Below are 18207 nucleotides of genomic sequence, written 5' to 3'. Positions count from 1 at the left end.
ATATGCCTAAAAAGCAAATAAGAATGACTGGGGACTATTGTTTTATTCAGGGGAAGTCAACCTTCCCCCTCTGAGACCTAGGACTGACTTTGCTTATGATAGTTCTGACCAGGATTCTGAAATTTCTGTTTTCTCTGATGACCAGGATTTATCCTTATCTACCTATGAGGATTCTGATGCTGAGGACTCTATTCCCTCTCTTTCCCCCACAGAGGATTTCTGTTTTGGTTAAACCTTGCATACTCTCAGGGAGCTTTTTCATTCTCTGATTCTAAAAAGAAGCTTAGGGATTTCTTACTCCTGCACCAGCACAGGCCTTTCGCTATACCTCCTGTACTGGACATTGTTGATGATGCCTTTTCGGAACCTAGCATGGCTCCAGACTCTCTACCTCTTGCTCCCAGTAAACCTGATAGATATTACAGGGTTCCTGACTCTCAAGTTCCTTTTCAAAAATCCTACTGCGGATCCTGAAACCATTTCACAGAGACCCAAGGGCATTAAAGTTATTACTACCAAAAATCCTACCTCCTCTGACAGAGACTCCAGGGCACTGGATAGATGGGGTAAGAAGTTATACACTTCTGCAACTTTGGCCATTAGGGCCTTGAATTGCCAGTTTCATATGTTAAAGTATCAGCAGCATATTATTGGATTGCTTAAACAGAAAATTATGTTGATTCGGGATGTGCTGAAAGTAAGGATTTACAGGATTTAATGCATTCTGCTGAACAAGTTGGTAAACATACATTGCAGTGTGGTTTTGATTCACTAGAGGCGTCTTGCATGGCTGCTGTAACTGGGTCTGTACTTAGAAGGCATGCTTGACTTAAGAAGCAATCCTTGCTTGATTATGTTAAAGTGAAATTACTGCATGCTCCCTTAAATCAGTACTGCCTGTTTGTGAACAAGGCAGAAGAAGTTCTTAAAATGGTGGAGGAAAAAGCTAAATCTATGTAAACCGTTAGACTTTTTTTTTTTTTTTTTTTAACTAGTACAGCCTCCGACATTTAGTAGGTTTTGGCCTTCTAAGAATTGGTCCTTTCATGCTTTTTTCAGACCTTCTCAGTCCAAACCCAAATCCAGCAGAGCATCCAGGCTTCAGTCCCAGGGGACGCACAGGACTAAGCAGCGGGGTCCTCCACTTCCAAATCTGGGAGTAATAATACTCCCCCATATGGTAAATTGTCTCAATGTCTTCTTTTTAAAACTTCCAAGCACTTCTCAACTGACTGCCCCTTTGGGGGAGAAAGATTGCACTTCATGCAAAGAACTGGGGACTCATTACCCAGGTAAATGGGTTTTAAATCTAGTGTCCCAAGGATACAGATTTCACTTCCACACGTTACCAATTGCAAGCGGTTGGCCGGATCTACCTCCAAATCAGTGGGCATAGGTCCAAAAGCAAGTACTCTTTCTCTCTCAAGCATAGGGCCTATTCAGTTGGTACCAGAAGAGGAAAAGGGACAAGGTGACTTTTCCTGGTACCCAGAAAAGACAATTCATGGCGTCCTATCCTGGACCTGTCTACTCTAAACACCTTTTTAGTGATTCCAAAATTCAAGATGCTGATTTTTCAAAAAGGAAATATACCTGCACATCCCAATCAGGGAATCTTGCAGAAGATACCTATGCTTCATAGCAAGCTACACTCACTATCAGTTCTCCGCACTGCCCTTTGGCTTTTCTACTGCGCCCAGGGTATTCACAAACTGCTTAGCTCCAGTCATTGCATTTTGCAGACAAAGAAATATTCAAATATACCCATACCTGGACGATTGTCTAATGCAGGCAGAATACCAGGACATACTTCTGAATCATCTGGCTTTTTACAAAGGGTGCTAACTTGTCTGGGGTACACCATAAATGGAAATAAATCATACCTGGTACCCTGTCAACAAATTATATTCCTGGGAGCAAGCTTGAATACAACTTCCCAGATTGCTTTCTTCACGCCAGAGAAACAAATTCACTTGACAACCTACTTCAAACAAGTGGCCACAAAAACCCTGCTATCTGCAAGGCAAATACTACAAGCCTCGGGGTTCATGGCCTCCTACATTCTTTTAATTCCATATGCAAGACTACATATGAGGAATCTACAATGGTATCTAAAAAGCCTATGGTGTCAACACTCTCAGGATCTACAAGCAATGATTTAAATCATACCTTGCCTATGCTTAGAGTTCCTTTGGTGGGCAGAGGCCTGCCACCAAAACAAGGGACTACCATTCACACTACCCCTGCCACCCAAACCCTAACAGATGCATCAAACTATGCATGGGGGGGGCGCACCTGGCAGGGAAGTGCATTCTGGGAAAATGGAACCCAAGTCTAATGCACCTGCACATCAATCTAAAAGAAATGTTAGCTGTACAGAATGCTCTGACAGCCTTCAGGGACCACATTCTTCCAGGAAAATGAATGGTAAAGACGGTCAACACCATTGTTTTGTGGTACATAAGCAAGGGGGTACACATCCTTACTCCTTCTGCAGACTAGCCATGGCATTGTGGAACACAGCCTTAAGCTACCAAGTGCATCTACAAGCTTGATTCCTGCCAAGAAAACTAAATACACTGGCAGACGGACTAAGCAGAAATCTCATGGACCCACACGAGTGGAAACTGGAACCTAGGATTTTCAACATGTTGACAAGCAAATGGAGGAGCCCAGATATAGACCGGTTTGCCTCCCCCCAGAACTATCAGATGGAAACATTTTGCACAAGGACCTCCCACAGACTAGCTTCGAAAGTGGATGCTCTGTCCTTCAGCTGGAAAAACAAAAGTTTATGCCTTTCCTCCTTTGCTTCGGTTCTCCAAAGCACTACTAAAGATCAAACAAGACAAACCAAGGACGATTTTGATTGCACCAGTCTGGCCATGCTAACAATGGTACCCTCTCCTGCACAGTGTCACTGTTGGCCCGATGGCACCTGCCTCAGACTCCTACCCTGCTGTCTCAGCAAGAGAACCAGATTCTGCACCCTCAGCTTCAAACACTGAACCTAGCAGCCTGGCTAATTAACTAATCTCTCCTTTACCATCCCTCAGTAAATCAGTGATGGATATCATTTTAGAGGCAAGGAGGCCTAGTACTAGAAAATCTTATGCTGAAAAATGGAAAAGATTCTGTGCCTGGAACCAATCTCAAGGGATGAGCACAGCAGTGCCCAATTTACCTCAGATCTTGCAATACTTAACTGAGATGCTTTACAAGGGCCTGTCTTTTTCCTCAGTAAAAATTCACGCCTTAGCCATTTCAGCTCATAATACAGAACCTCCCCTTTTCTCTCATCCACTGCTCAAACAGTTCCTCAGAGGGGCCAAAAATTTAAGACCACCCAGGAGAGCTCCAACTCCAGCCTGGGACCTTAACTTTGTATTGGAAGAAACTCACCCTTCCTCCTTTCGAGCCAGCTGCTACTGCAGATTTAAAATTCCTTTCTTGGAAAACAGCTTTCCTTTTAGCAATCACTTCAGCATGAAGGGTATCTGAATTACAGGCCCTTGTGGTAGTGGAGCCTTTCATCATCTTTCATTCGGACAGGGTTTCCCTCAGGACCAACTTTGTGATGCCAAAGGTGGTATCCAGTCTGGCCCTTAATCAGTCCATTCATTTGCCAACCTTTTTTCCTAATCCACAGAACAAAGGGGAACGGATACTGCACTCCTTAGATGTGCACAGACAACTTAGATTCTACTTGAACAGGACTAAACTTCAAAGGAAATCTTAACAACTGCTGGTGACATTTGCTTTAGGGACATATGGGAAGGCTATTTCTAAGCAAACCATCTCCAAATGGATAGGCCATTGCATTCATTTCTACTATAAGCACCATGGAAAACCTGTCCCACAGGGGGTCAGTCCCCACTCAACCATGGCTGCATCTACCTCTACAGTCTTTCTCAGAGGCGTACCTATCAGGGACATCCCAGAAGCTGCTACATGGAGTTCTGTACATACTTTTACCAAGCATTACCATTTGCCAATTTTCTCTAAATCCAGAGCTGGCTTTGCCACTGCAGTCTTGCAGGGCCTTATAGCTGGTCCTAATGCTATCTAAATTCCTCCTCCCATTCTTAGTTTTGGGACTCTACCCAAATGTGATGATTGCTGCAGTGAAACACGAAGAACATAATACAGTTGTGTACACTTACCATAAATGTAGATGTTCGAGTGTATTCACTGTTGCAGTCCTGGTTCCCCCCCCTCCAGCCACCTGACTTCTTTTGGCTATACCTCTTCTCTCCTTTACAATGCTTAAAAGCTTTTTGGTGCATTTGCTTTTTTGTTGGAGGTATAACCTTCTATATTTATACATTTAATTGCTTCCCATTAGGGGGGCACCTCACATCTGGGACTAGAAAAACTGATGTAATGACGTCGGCTGCATGTTTTATATCCCTGGCGACCTGACGTCATGGAAGAGGAGATGGTAACCGACGTAGGACCCAAGACTTTATTAATCAGGCCAGTTGAGGGCTACTGCAAGCAGATAACCCAAATGTGATGACTGCAACAGTGAATACACCTGAACATCTATGGTTATGGTAAGTGTACACAACTGTACTTTTTCATGCACAGTATTGAACTGTTTTACAAAAGTAGATTGTAGTAACCTTACTTTGTAAAATTGCTTATAATGAACCTTAAGAGAAGAACCCCACATCTCTAAGAGTAAGTAAAGGAGTAAATTATTTCATGTGTTTCAAATAGAAGTTTCTCATAATATATTGATGGCTTAAACCTGCACTTTACATTCTGTTTGGCAGCAGTAAGTTTAATAAAGTAGAAGTGCCAGGAAACAAAATTGCCTTAAAATTCCACCATGTTCTTTACAAAGGCCACATGCTTCTAAACAATGGTATGTGAAGATATACAGGCAGAAAATGAGTGGAAAAATACGTACCAGAGGCCTGCAGTCTGGCCCCTAACTACACTGAAGTATGCTTCTTTGGTATATTGCAAATGCAAGATATGCATAAAAATTCATGGAGCACTCCTGGCACCTAGCTTCTTGTCACCTTTGTGGATATCGGGTGGTAGGTACCAAGCCGCATGAAGAATTCTTTGCAAGTTTTTTTAGGTTAGTTTATAAAATGCTCTTAAAAGAGCACACTCGTCCATTTCATAGGTCAGAACTTCAGTGACCTGTCATCATAAATTACCTGTAGTAGACTTTACAGCTTATGGCAACATTTTTGTACCAAAGAAAATGGAAATCTGCTGCATAGAGCCCATCTTAATGTTATGTTTTGCCTTTTTCCCCTTGCATTTCCCCTAGATACCTACTGAACCAGTCTTTATAAACTTTTTGTGCAGCAAGAAGGGTCTGTCCACAGTGGTTCCATTTCATCCGCATTCAGCTTACAGGGGCATAACTTAGACACTCTGAAGTTTGAACAGTATGAACTGATTTTTTTTCTGTTTTGTGTACTGTCTGAAATGTAGAAAGGCAGTGTGCATCAAAAACATAATACAATACACTTTAATCTGTCTGTTTTTCTGTTGCAGCTTGATTGATCACATGAACTGAATAGTAATGGTGTTTTTATTTAATTTCATAGGGCATTTAGAAGTGGTGAAGTTGCTGGTGGCCCGTGGTGCTGATACTATGGGGAAGGACAAGAGAGGCTATACACCACTGCACGCAGCAGCAGCCAATGGTCAAATTGAGGTGGTAAAATACCTGCTGAAGCTAGGAGTTGAGGTGGGAGTAGTTCTGCATTTTACATTTGAAAGCTTGCATATGTATTTAGTCATTTGTTTTTTTTTTTGTAATTGTTATAGATAGTCCTGTAAATCTATAGTTTCCATAGTACATTAAGGGAATGTTAATGAGGATTATTTTGCACAGGGCCCTTGCTAAAGAGCTGTAATGCATATTGGAATTTTTGTGTTGAAGAATGGGAATGAAGTACCATTGAAGATATAGGTAGGATGTTGACAATGCATATTTAAAAAAAAAAAGTGTGTGTATAAGGTTACCCAGAAGCTACACATGTAGGAAGCGAGTGTCATATTGCAAGAGCATTGTTTTTCTCCACGTTTTATTAAGCAAGAGCGTTCTGTGACAGGTAGTACTGAAATAAGAAGAAAATTAAAATTTTGCAAAGGCAGTAAAGTATGATTAGACTTATAAAACTGAGAGTGGAGTGACAGAAATTGGAGGAAATGCTTCTTTTTAAAAAGGAAATTAAAATTATGCAAATGTTCATGTAAGTGGGGCATAATTTCTGCTGGTTCTAAAACATTGTTTTCTTAGGAAGTACAGGGAGCAGTGTTGGCTCGTATCTAAATAATCCGGGAGAAATAGGGAAGTCAGTCATGAGAGGGCCACACCTATCACATAAGGTTAACAATTGAGAGAGCACATTTTAAAGCTGCAGTGGTAAAGATGGTGGGGGGAACAAAAAAAGAAAGACAATGAGATGGACAGAAAGGGATCTGAAAAATAATGGCACTGATCAAATGCTTGTTGCTGCATTTGCCTGAGAATAGATAGATGGAGGGGTACTATTTCACACATTTAGTAAATGAGTGTAGAAGGGTAGGTATATAGGTTCGTAGGTGTGTACTAGGCTAATGTCCCTGGAACCTTTGCAAGCCTAGCCCGTAGAAGTGCCCTGGCATCGTGCCGCCTGACGTTAGTTCCCAGTGCCTCTATCAAGTAGAGCCACTGAAGTGATCCCCGTGTTGAATTTTCTATTACCCATCCACTCTCCAAGATTTCTGTTGAAGAGGGACAAGTGAGGTGCTCTACTTGACATGTGTGAGAAGTCTATTCCAGAGCATGGGCAACTTCTGGGTGTGGAACCTGTCCCTCCAGCATATCCTGTTGATTGTGGTAATGAGGTTGAAGTCTCTGGAGCGTGTGTTCCGGAGGGATTGGGATTTCCTTAGATGTAGCATTTCTAACTGAGCTGAGTCAGACATGGCTTTGTAAGTCGAGCAGAGATTGCCTCTGAATAGGCGATTTGAGACGGAGAATAGCTGGAGCCTTTTGAGTCTGTGCATGTAGGACATGTGTTTAATGCCTAGGATCCTCTTCGTGAGGTACTTCTGTGGCCTCTCCAGCTTTTGCAGGTGTCTAATGAGGTACATGCTTAATGGGGCATTATACTCAGATTGGTCTAATGAGGGAAGAGTAGAGAGAGACGATGACCTCTTTCTTCCTCGATATAAAACCCTTGGTAATGAGATATGCCACATAGGACTTTCTGACCACAGTGGCAGTGTTATGGTCTGTGGAGAGGTTGCTGTCAACCTGCATCCCCAGATCTCTTATAACGCCTTCAGTGTTCAGTGGGCTCCCATCGATGTGGTAAATAGTGGGAACTGAGTTTTTACCAAAGAGGATGATCCTGTCTTAGAAGAAGTAGTGTTAGACTGGACAGGTGAAGGAGATAGAGTAGGATACATCTGTGAATTGTATGAGAACTTTAAAAGGTACTGAGTACCCTGTCTGATGACTTCAGTAGTACTTTGAGTTTCAGGAGGACTGGAGGAAGGCATGATATAGTTCATTTCACAAATTTGGGAGTAAGTCTCTAGACCGGTTACATTTGACATAGTAATGTATTTTTATTTTATTTTGATTTTGTTAAGCAGGGTTGGAACACTGAACAACACTGGACCTATTTCAGTCTCAGCCCGGAGGAAAACGCAATATATACATGTCTTGTCATTCATTCTGTATATAATTTCATTATATACAAATTACATAAATTGCAGTATGCATATGTATTATATATAAAGTGAATATCAGAATTGGCCTGAAGATCTAAAGGCAATAGATACGTGACTTAATATACAGAGTGACTGATAGAACACAATGTAGACATATATTTTGTAGAGTGGCTGTCAAAGTTGACATATTGAAAGAAGCAGTTGAAAGTAGTCATAGCAAGCTTTGTAGAGGGAAGTGTGGTGGGAAGAGATTGAAGTACATGACTTATGAGAGAGAGTGAGAAATTACATTTCCCTGGAGTTTTGAAATGTACTGTTAGTGTCAGAAAATGGGGTAAGAAAATGGGGCAAGAGGAAATGGTCTTTAAGAAAAAAAGACAGAAATTCTCATGGTTTGAGATCAAGGACTGAAAAAGCATGGATCCAGTGTTCCTTTTTTGTCTGATTCTACACATAGGTGGTTAGGTCTGACCTCTGCACCCCTTCTGAAGCTTCACGGATCCACGGCTCTGATTTTTCCCCACCCATAATTCCCTCCACTCCACCATAGTACCTCAGATTTCTTTTGCCTCCTGAAAGATCAGACTTGTTCTATGAGGGCTGTGCTTTAAAGATTAGAATATCCTTTCAGTTCAAAATTGGATTAATCCTTCCCTTTAAATCTCATCTCCTACTGAGAGCGTTGTCCCTCTAACTTTATTTCTTTATTTGGGAGTCATTAATATTTTTAGGAAACTGCCTTTTGATTAATAGTAAGATATAGTTATTCTGTTTCTCTTTTTGTATTCAGTGTTGTGTTTTCTTAGTTTGGTACATAGTTTTTTTTTCTGTTAGTGTTAGCAGTGAGACACTTCTATATAGATAGCTTTCTGAAGTTTTTTGCAAGCATTATTTTTTATAATACCAATCATTTTCTTTGTGGTTATTGGCTGTGTTTTTCAGGAATGCCTGACAGCCAGGGTTTAAAAAAATGTGCAGAATGCAGGCAAAAAATCCTCCTCAGGATCTCCATTCCCTGTGTTTGCTTGGGTGCTGCCCATTTTGAGCAGAATCCAAAGTCTATGCCTCCTTTGGCAATAGGTGTATTCAAATGCGCTGCGAAAAATTAATTGTTAAAGGCCTTCCCCACAGAGAGGGTCTTCTCACTCAGTTGCCTCCTTGTCACCTGCTGCTGCTATCTCCCCAGCTTAGAAATCGGACAAAGACAAGCTAAAGGAAAAAAGTGAAAAAGGACTGGAAAAGGAAAAAAGTGAATAGGAAAAGGTAGAACAAGCCAGGAAAAGGTCTATGGATCCTAGTGTTGCTCTGGATCCAAAAACTCCTAGACTCAGAGCTGTCAGTTTCCTCATCTTGGCTCAGATTCTCCCCTGAACCGGTGAGTCCTACAGGAGAAAAGATATTCGAGCTCACCTTCTTTGGCTTTTTCAACTCAGTCATCCAGAAGCCAGTAGAATGTTGAAGTTTCTGAGAATGCATATTCAACTTGGAGTTCTGTTGGTGCCATCACCCCTGAACATTCTGGGATCTGGTCGAACAACTTCTCTACTTTCTCTGGTACTGGTCTGTTTTTCGGACTTGGCTATCCAAAAACCGACCTGTACTGGTGTGTACCTTTGTCGGAGTCTACAGTTTAGCCTACTTCATCTCTGACTATTTCTGTATCTTTTTTGACTGCGATATGTTCAGATCAGAAAGAGTCTCTGAGCTGAAGCATCTGTGCTAGGACTTGAGGGAATGGGTAGACTCCAAAGTTATTGAAGCCATCTCTCCCTCTTTGGGCCTCAGGCCTCATCTTGTCAGCATGGATTTGAGATAGACTTCAAAGCCAAGACCCACTGGGACTGGGAAGTCACACTCTTTGGACGTGAGACCACCTCATTCAGATTCTATTGCAGCTTTATCCTTCAAGGTCTTTAAGGGGGTTTTAGCTGTGCTGAAGGAAAAGCTATTTGCCCCTCAGATCAGTTCCATCTGAACCTCAAGGGGATTCTGCTGCTGCTTCCCTTCATTCTATCCGATAAGTACAGTCAGTATCACAGGCATCCGAGACTGCTTACTTTGTAAGCTCCCATGCTAATTCTGACCCATTTGATCTTCCACCAGTCCATGTTCACAGGAAGCAGACTTGCAAATGGAAACATATAGACTCGTCTCTGGAGTCTTTTCACTGAAGACGTGGATTTGGATGAAGATGAAGGTCCCACTTGATCCCCTTATGAAGAAGTCCCCTTCGATAAGATCCTTGAATTGATGAAACAGCGAGGGAGATGGACCACAGATAACCCTTCACCAGATGAGCTAGTGTTCTTGGAAGCCTTTGGTTCTAGCTCATCTTAATCCTAGGTAGTACCTCTCTTTGAGCCCTTTATTGACCTCATGGCTTGGTGGGCATGGAAGGACCCTGATGTGGTGGAGCCAGTACCAAAGAAAGCAGATAAAATCTTGACAGCAACTATGGACAGAAAGCATTGGAGCAGAGGTGCATTTTTAGATCCCATGGTGGTAGCAGCGAGTACAGAGAAAGAATTATCATAACAAAGTTCCCGTATCTACCCCACTAACAGGGAATCTAGGGTGTTAAACAGGTTTGGGAAATGGACTTTTGCCTTTAGAGTGCTGAACTGTTTGGTTGATATATGCTTCTAGAGAGACTTGACCAAAGAGCTCAGCAAGTCTCTGTCTCGCTCTGGTAATCTTCCATTGGATGTCATCTGAAGATTGTGCGTATTCCAGCTTATCTACCTTTCAATCTGTCAAATGTGACCATGTGACTGCTATCTAACGCAGCTGATGACACAGCTAGGGTAGCGGGCACTGGCATTACCATGCGCTGGCATGTCTAGATGCTCCTTTGTGATTTCATGAAAGGTTTCAGGATGTTCTTCATTAATGCCCTGTTTGATTATGCTATACTTTGTAGGTCAAACGTAAGGACACATTAACCAGGAGTTGTCAAGATGGTAAAACTCTGTTGTGAAAATCTGTTTTCCACCCCGCAAAGGATCTTCTCTAGGTATCATAGTGGTGGCAAGATGATGTGGTTCAGGAAATGACAGGGTTATTAGCCGAATACTCTTGGGGACAGACCTTCTCATAGCACAGGAGCAGTTGGTTACTTTAATGGACGTCACCCAAGAGGCAGATGTAGACTACAGTGTCAGAGTTTTGTGGTCCTTTCACTGAAAAGTCCTTCCAGGGCTCCTGGAAGGTTGTCCAACTGTTGCACTCTGGAGGCAGTCAGGGAGTGCTTATTCATGCACCCACAAGAGTGGCAAAACGTAGCCTTAGATTTTTGAGTGCTCAAAGTAATGTCTAGAGACTATTCAGTTTCCTTTTCCTGTCCCTAACAAAGAAGAGGGTTCTGAACATTCCACCCAGCCAATGAGAACCTGTAGCAGCATAAGTTTCCGAGCTGTTCGAGAAGAGTTTTTATCGATGGTATTTGTGTTTCAACTTGGTCAACAGTACATACTTTTGTGTCTCAGTATAAACTTAATGTACAGTCTAGATCACGTTCCTTTTTTTTGGTTCCACCATACTAAGCAATGTCCTATTGTGATACCACCCAGATAAAAACAGCTTGGGCATCTGTCCCATGTGATGAATCAGATGAAAATAAACAACATTGAATATAAAGGTATTGCTCTTACTGTAAAGAGGGATCTCTGTTGTCTGATTTTCATCTGGTTCAACCTCCCTCCATCCCCCTTCAGAATTATCACCTGTTGTCTTCTGGTGACTTTATCATTCTCACTTGCTCCCTGTCATTGAACAGTCCTATCAGACTGTGAATCTTGTCTTGAATTATTCTGTCAAGCTAGTACTTAGCCTTTATGTACTATTATTCTTATACATTGCAGTTTGGTAAGGCAAACTCGATGTGAGGTACTAAGGTGGTGGGTTGGGGAGGAGGCAGTGTCCTGAATCTGTGAAACTTCAGAAATAATGCCAAGGTTGGATCCGATCGCATCTGAAAACCCATGTGTTGAAATGGATGAAAGTCTGACGACACGGATTTAGCATTATGGTAAGTTCATAACTTTTGATCTGAAGTAGTTAACTTCATTTTATCTGCAACCTGTGTGTATTCGGATCCGAGCCGGGAACTTTACAAGCATCTGCTCTGAGCTCCAAGCTCCTCCCCTTACCTGTAACAAACCACCATCTCCTGTCTTCCCTCAGATCTCGTTTGCAGCTTCGTGCATCAGCATAGTGATCTCCGTAGCTCTGAGCCTTGGGGTTTATTGTAAGTGATTTTTGAGTTTTTTCTTGAGTTGAGAGTTTCTCTGTTAGCTCCCTTTTCCTCCCCTAATGCTTGCTCGTCGGTTGTCGCAAAAAAAAAAGTTTACTTTTTGTGAGGTAGTTTTTGTGTAGGCCCTTCCCTTCCCTTAGTGTGTGCGTGGTCAGGTAGTGTGTTGGATTTTTTTTAGGTGTGGTTGCTATTGTTTGTGAAATGTCTGACCAGCCAAAACCTACCTTTAAAAAATGCACAGAGTGTGGCCATAAGCTTTCACCAGCGGATGGCCACACTCTGTGTGTTGTTTACCTGGGCATAGATCATTTGTCCGCCCAATGCAGTGTTTGTGTAGGATTTAATCCTAGGGCCTTGAAAGATGGGCCAAACTGGTGGCAAAAAGGCCTGCTTCCAGCTTCTACTTTGGATACTTCAGCCTCTGCTTCTACAACTCCTACTCAACCCCCCCCCCCCCAGGCTGGGACTCACCCTCTCACTAGACCTGCTGAAGGGGATGTGAAAGGGAGAGAGAAAAAACATAAGGATGCAGAGAAGGAGAGACAGAGAGAAGAAATGGGATAGGACCTGCAAATGGTCTCCAGATTGAGAGTCCTTCTCTAGCCCACCTTTCAAGGTCTCTAGATCTGTCTCCTCGGCTCCACTCCCTCAGATTTTCCCCGTAGCTGACAGAGCCTACGGAGCCAAGGCCTTCCTCCAGATCCTTCAAGTGACCAGCCAGATCAGAGTCTGTCGCTTCCTTGTGCTAGACTGAGTCTTTCTGAAATGGATATGGACAGGATGATGAGATTCATTCGGACCCAAATCCAGATGAGAGTCTTGCCAGACCCCTCTCCCTCTGGAGGGGGGACCTGCATGCCATTCTTTCATCTGATTTCTCCTTCCCCAATCCGGCCTGCAGTTTCAGGGTTTAGGAATCAGAGGATCTTCGGAGCTGGGGATTCAGCACCGATGGTTCCTCCAACCTCAACTCGGATTACCTTGAGTTCCTCAGATCTGACAAGCTGTCGGGACCGAGGATGGGGAGTCGTACCCAAGGGGATGGATGCGTCTTCGGCCCTGAGCTTGTCTGATCAGAGTCATTCCTTTGGAGCTCTGGCTACCCTAGCCTCGGCCCCGATCCTCATGGTGGACCCGGGCAAGAGCTATCTTCATGTTGGGTTCATCAGCGTTTGACATGGTGGAGAGGGTTCTCTCCAAAGGATCGAGGCCTCAGCCTATTTCCTTGGATTCTGCCCAGACTCCCTCAGATTCAGTTACGACTTCCTTGAGCTTGTGTCAGGGACAGCCCGTGCTAGAGGAGCGCTGGGCGGTTCCCCTGGAGGAACTCTCTGTGGCTCACGAGCCCTCTTCAGAGAGTCCCACTGAGGGGGGTCATTGTAAGCACACGTGAAAAAGGAGGCACCTGGACTCCCCTGAGTCCCTTACAGAAGTGACTGATTTAGATGGAGAAGGTTCCCCCAGGTCACCTCCCGAGGATGGCTCCTTTGGAGACATCATGGAGATCCTCCACCAGAGGCAAAGTTGGTCAGCCCCAAAACCTTCTACGGATGAATCGGTGTTCCTGGACTCTTGGCACAGGCCCATCTACGTCCTGGGTGTCCCTGTCGGCGTATCCTTTAATGGATCTTATCCCCATGCAGGCATGGAAGGAGCCTTGACACCATAGAGCCAATACCTAAGCGCACGGACAAAATACTGTCTCCAGACAGGCATGGTATAAGGGATCCCCTGTGGACGCTGTGGTGGTTGCAGCAGCCACCAAGAGGGAACTGCCTCATGAAAGTTCCTCGGTCCACCCTCTGGATAAGGAGTTCAGGACGGTGGATCGATTAGGTAAGTGTTTGTTCAAGTTTTTCATCCAAGCACTGAACTACTTGGTACACGTTGTACGACTGCAGCGAGACCTAATCACAGAATTAACTGAGTTGCCCCCAGAGTCCTTGTTGCAAGAGGACAAGCATCTGTTCTCGGCGAAGATGTCTACTCTGAAATCGGTGTCAAACACATCCATGCACCTCCTTTCTCATGCTACAGAAGGAGCAACTAGGGCGGCTGGGACTGGTGCAGCTATGAGGCGACACGCTTGGGTCAGACTCTGTCAGTTTGCGGACCCCTTAAAGGCGTCTTTTACAAATGCTCCCTTCAATGGTTCTCTTTTTGGGAAGACAGTCAGTGACACCCTTGGCCAGAGTGAAAAAGACAGGAAGACTTTGCCATCGGAATCTGCTTCTCCAGTCCTCAAAGATCCTTTTCCAGGAGTCAGAGAGGGCAAAAGATGATGTGGTTCCAGAAATCGCCGATGTTCTTCGTGTTTCACTGTTGCAGTCATTACATTTGGGTTATCCTGCTGGCAGTTGCCCTCAGTCGGCCTGAATTCCAAAGTCTTGGGTCCTGCGTCGGTTGCTGTCGCCTCTTTCCTGACGTCAGGTCGTCAGGGGTATAAAAGATGCAGCCTATGCCATTTTCTTCAGTCTTTCTTGCCGCGCGGTGCCCGAAGCAGAAGCAGTTCGCAAGTGCCGGTCAGCCGACTTCTGAGATTTTTGTGTTCGAGTTTCAGATCCAAAGTCTTCATTAAAAGCTAAGTACCCCATTAGGGAAACTTTTTTCTTGCTCCATTCCGATGTCAGAAAAAGTTAATTGTATTTCTTGTGGGAATCAAATACCTCATAAGAACTTTCATTCTTACTGTATTTCTTGCCTAGGCCCTGACCACGACGTTTCTAGTTGTCGGTTTTGTGCTAGATTTAACCAACGCACTAAGCGTCGGTACGATTTTGCATTAAGCTATTTTGGGTGAAGATTTATTTATACATTGTCATCGGATAGCCATCTGACTACCAGAGTAAACAAAAAACGCAAAGAAAAAGACAGGCAACCGAGGTCCAAAACCTACGACGAAGCTTTTCTTAAGCAAGTCACCGGTTCTCAGTGAGGCATTTTCGCAGCCCCTGACAACCGCCACTTTACAGTCGCAAGCCACTACCGACTCCCACGTGGAGTCGGCCAGGCTGCTGGAAACTCAAGGTATTGGAGCCTCGGAAATGATTCCCTTAGATGGGTCCGGAGCCGCTGAGCAGGCATCTGCTTCTGAGGGTGTATTCAGACCTAAACAATTGTATATTAAATCGACTTCAAAGGCAAAGACTAAAACACCTTTAAAGGCAAGATTACGGGTTCTGTCATTAGGAGGCATGCTTGGTTAAAGGAACAAAATCTGCCTGATCATGTTAAAGCAAAATTATTAGATGCTCCATTACAACATGATACCTTGTTTGGTGTTAAGGCAGAAGAGGTGTTAAAGAAAATGGAGGACAAAGCTAAATCTATGCAAACGGTCAAGGATTTCTTATAGGTACAGCCACATAGATTTAGCAGACACTGGCCTACAAAGAATTGGTCCTTTCCAGTGTCAGACAGACCTCAAAGGGGCAGATCCAGATGCCCGAGAGGCAGATCACAGCCGCAAGGTTCCTACAGGTCTAAGCAGTGGGGTGCTTCTACCTCCAAAGGTGGAGAAAACAAATCACAACCATTCTAGAAACAGTCCCAATGACTTCCCCCTGCCTACACCAAGCACTTATCTTCTGGCAGCACCCTTAGGAGGAAAACTAGCACTTTCTTCTCAACTGGCACATTATAACCCAGGAGAAATAGGTTCTAGATATAGTGTCACAAGGCTACAAGTTTCACTTCCATACCTTGCCAAGGGCAAACAGATGACCAGACCTGCCAAAAAATCAATGGGCAGAGGCTCAAAAACAAGTCGCATCTCTCATGGACATGAAGGCTATTCAACAAGTGCCACAGCAAGAGCAGAGACAAGGATTTTACACAAGTGTTCTTGGTACCCAGAAAGGACAAAGCCTGGAGACCAATACTGGACCTATCTATTCTAAACACTTTCCTGGATATACCAAAATTCAAGATGTTGACCTTGCAGCAGCTTCTGCCCATGCTGGGCAGCAAGGCTTGGCTTGTGACTTTAGACCTAAAAGAGGCATAGCTGCATGTCCCAATCAGACAATCATGCAGACAATACCTCAGATTCAAGGCTGGCTCAAAGCATTACCAATTCTCTGCACTGCCCTTTGGTTTATCTACTGCGGCCAGGGTCTTCACAAAGTGCCTGGCACCAGTAATTGCTTACTGCAGACAGAGGAATACAAATATATCCTTACTTGGACGACTGCCTCATACAATCAGAGAACAAGGAAATTCTACTACAGCATCTGACGTTTGTGCAAAGACTTTTAACATGCCTAGGGTACACAGTCAACAAAAATAAATCAAAATTAGTACCCTCTCAAGAGGTAATATTCCTGGATGCAAGCTTAAATACAACTGCCAAGATGGCTTATCTCACTCCAACAAACAAAGGCAACTGACTACCTATTTCAAGGAAATGGCAACAAAGGCCCAGTTATCTGCAAGAAAAATTCAGCAGGCTTTGGGCTTCATGGCATCCTGCGTCTTACTAATTCCATATGCAATGCTGCATATGAGGAAAATTCAGTGGTACCTAAAAAGTGTCTGGACACAACATTGCCACAGCCTGGAAACAATGATTACTCTCATTCCCTGCCTGCAACAGGGGTTTCGATGGTGGGCAAAGGCTTGTCTCCAAAACAAGGGACAGCCATTCTCACTACCCCTATCCAGGCAGAGCCTAACAGATGCATCAGATTATGCCTGGGGGGCACACATGGCAGGAAGAGGCATTCAGGGCACCTGGTCCACAAACCAAAAGCATCTACATATCAATCAAAAAGAGATGCTAGCTGTTCAAAATGCCCTGACAGCCTTCAAGGACCTAATTCATCCGTGACAACTACTGATAAAGACAGCCAACACCTCGGTCATGTGGTACATAAACAAGCAGGGGGGCACTCATTCTTACCCCCTTTGCAGACTAGCCATGGCTTTATGGGACACAGCATTGACTTACCAAGTTCATCTGCAGGCACAATTCCTGCCAGGAAAGGAAAATACTCTGGCAGACGAACTAAGCAGAAACGTCATGGATCCCTGTGAGTGGCAACTGGATCCACAAGTCTTCAGCATAACAAAGAAATGGGGACGCCCGGACATAGACCTATTTGCCTCCCCTCACAACAATCAACTAAAAAGATTCTGCACAAGGACTTATCACATACAAGCTTGGAAAGTGGACGCCTTATCTTTCAGCTGGACAAACCTATCATTATATGCCTTTTTTCCACTGCCTCTCCTCCCCAAGGTACTCCTAAAGGTCAGACAGTAGAAACCAAAAATGATTCTGATTGCCCCAGAGTGGCCATGCCAGTACTGGTATCCAAGCTTAAGGAACTTGTCCCAATGTCCAGCGTGGACCTTACCTCAAATTCCTCATCTACTGTCCCAGCAAAACAATCCAATTCTGCACAGCCAACTCAGGACCCTAAACCTGGCAGCATGGTGGATAATGTAGCCATACAAACCACACCTCTCAGTAAAGCTGTGATGGATGTCATTTTAGAAGCCAGAAGGCCTTGTACTAGAAATTCCTATGCTGGGAAATGGAAGAGATTTTGTGCTTGGAACCAAGCTCAAAGAACTGATATGGCTGTCCCAAATATTCCTCAGATTTTGCAATACTTAACTGAGATACTGGACAAAGGCCTAACTTTTTCATCAATTAAAATCCGTGCCTCTGCCGTTTCGGCTCATTAAAATACAGAGCCCCTACTCTTTTCTCATCCTTTATTAAGGCAGTACCTCAGAGGAGCAAAAACTTAAGGCCTCCAAGGAGAACGCCAATACCTGCATGGGACCTCAATTATGTTTTGGAAAATCTCACCTTACCTCCTTTTGAGCCAGCTGCTACTGCGGATATAAAGTTCTTATCTTGGAAAACAGCTCTGCTCCTAGCAATAACTTCTGCAAGATGAGTTTCAGAGCTACAGGCTCTCATGGCCGTGGAACCCTTTATTATTTTTTATCCAGACAGGGTCTCTCTGAGAACAAACCCTACATTTATGCCTAAGGTGGTATCTAGTGTAGCCCTTAACCAAACTATTCATTTACCAACTTTTTATCCAAATCCACAGAACAAGGGGGAGAAAATTCTGCATTCTTTGGACGTACACAGACAACTTAGATTCTACTTGGACAAAACTAAAGTTTTCAGAAAGACAGAACAATTACTAGTGGCATATGCCGCAGCATCACAAGGAAAGGCTATCTCCAAGCAGACTATGTCAAAGGTGATAGGTCACTGCATTCGTTTCTGCTACTCACAG

The 18207-nt window shown here is 43.8% G+C and overlaps 1 protein-coding gene across 1 annotated transcript in view; it reads left to right on the top strand.

The window, feature by feature from the left end:
* Nucleotides 1-18207, top strand: part of ANKRD52 (ankyrin repeat domain 52) — a gene marked incomplete in the record, with an annotated part of 2835210 nt that overhangs the window by 605040 nt on the left and 2211963 nt on the right. Inside the window, 1 exon segment of the mRNA XM_044083713.1 lies at nucleotides 5574-5716. Coding sequence (XP_043939648.1) covers nucleotides 5574-5716 — 143 coding nt within the window.

This window comes from Protopterus annectens, chromosome 9.part0, assembly GCF_019279795.1.
Source record: "Protopterus annectens isolate FY-2018-M chromosome 9.part0, PAN1.0, whole genome shotgun sequence".
Classification (NCBI taxonomy): Eukaryota; Metazoa; Chordata; order Ceratodontiformes; family Protopteridae; genus Protopterus; species Protopterus annectens.
The sequence above is the reverse complement of the archived record's forward strand: the minus strand, read 5'-3'. Positions and strand labels throughout refer to the sequence as shown.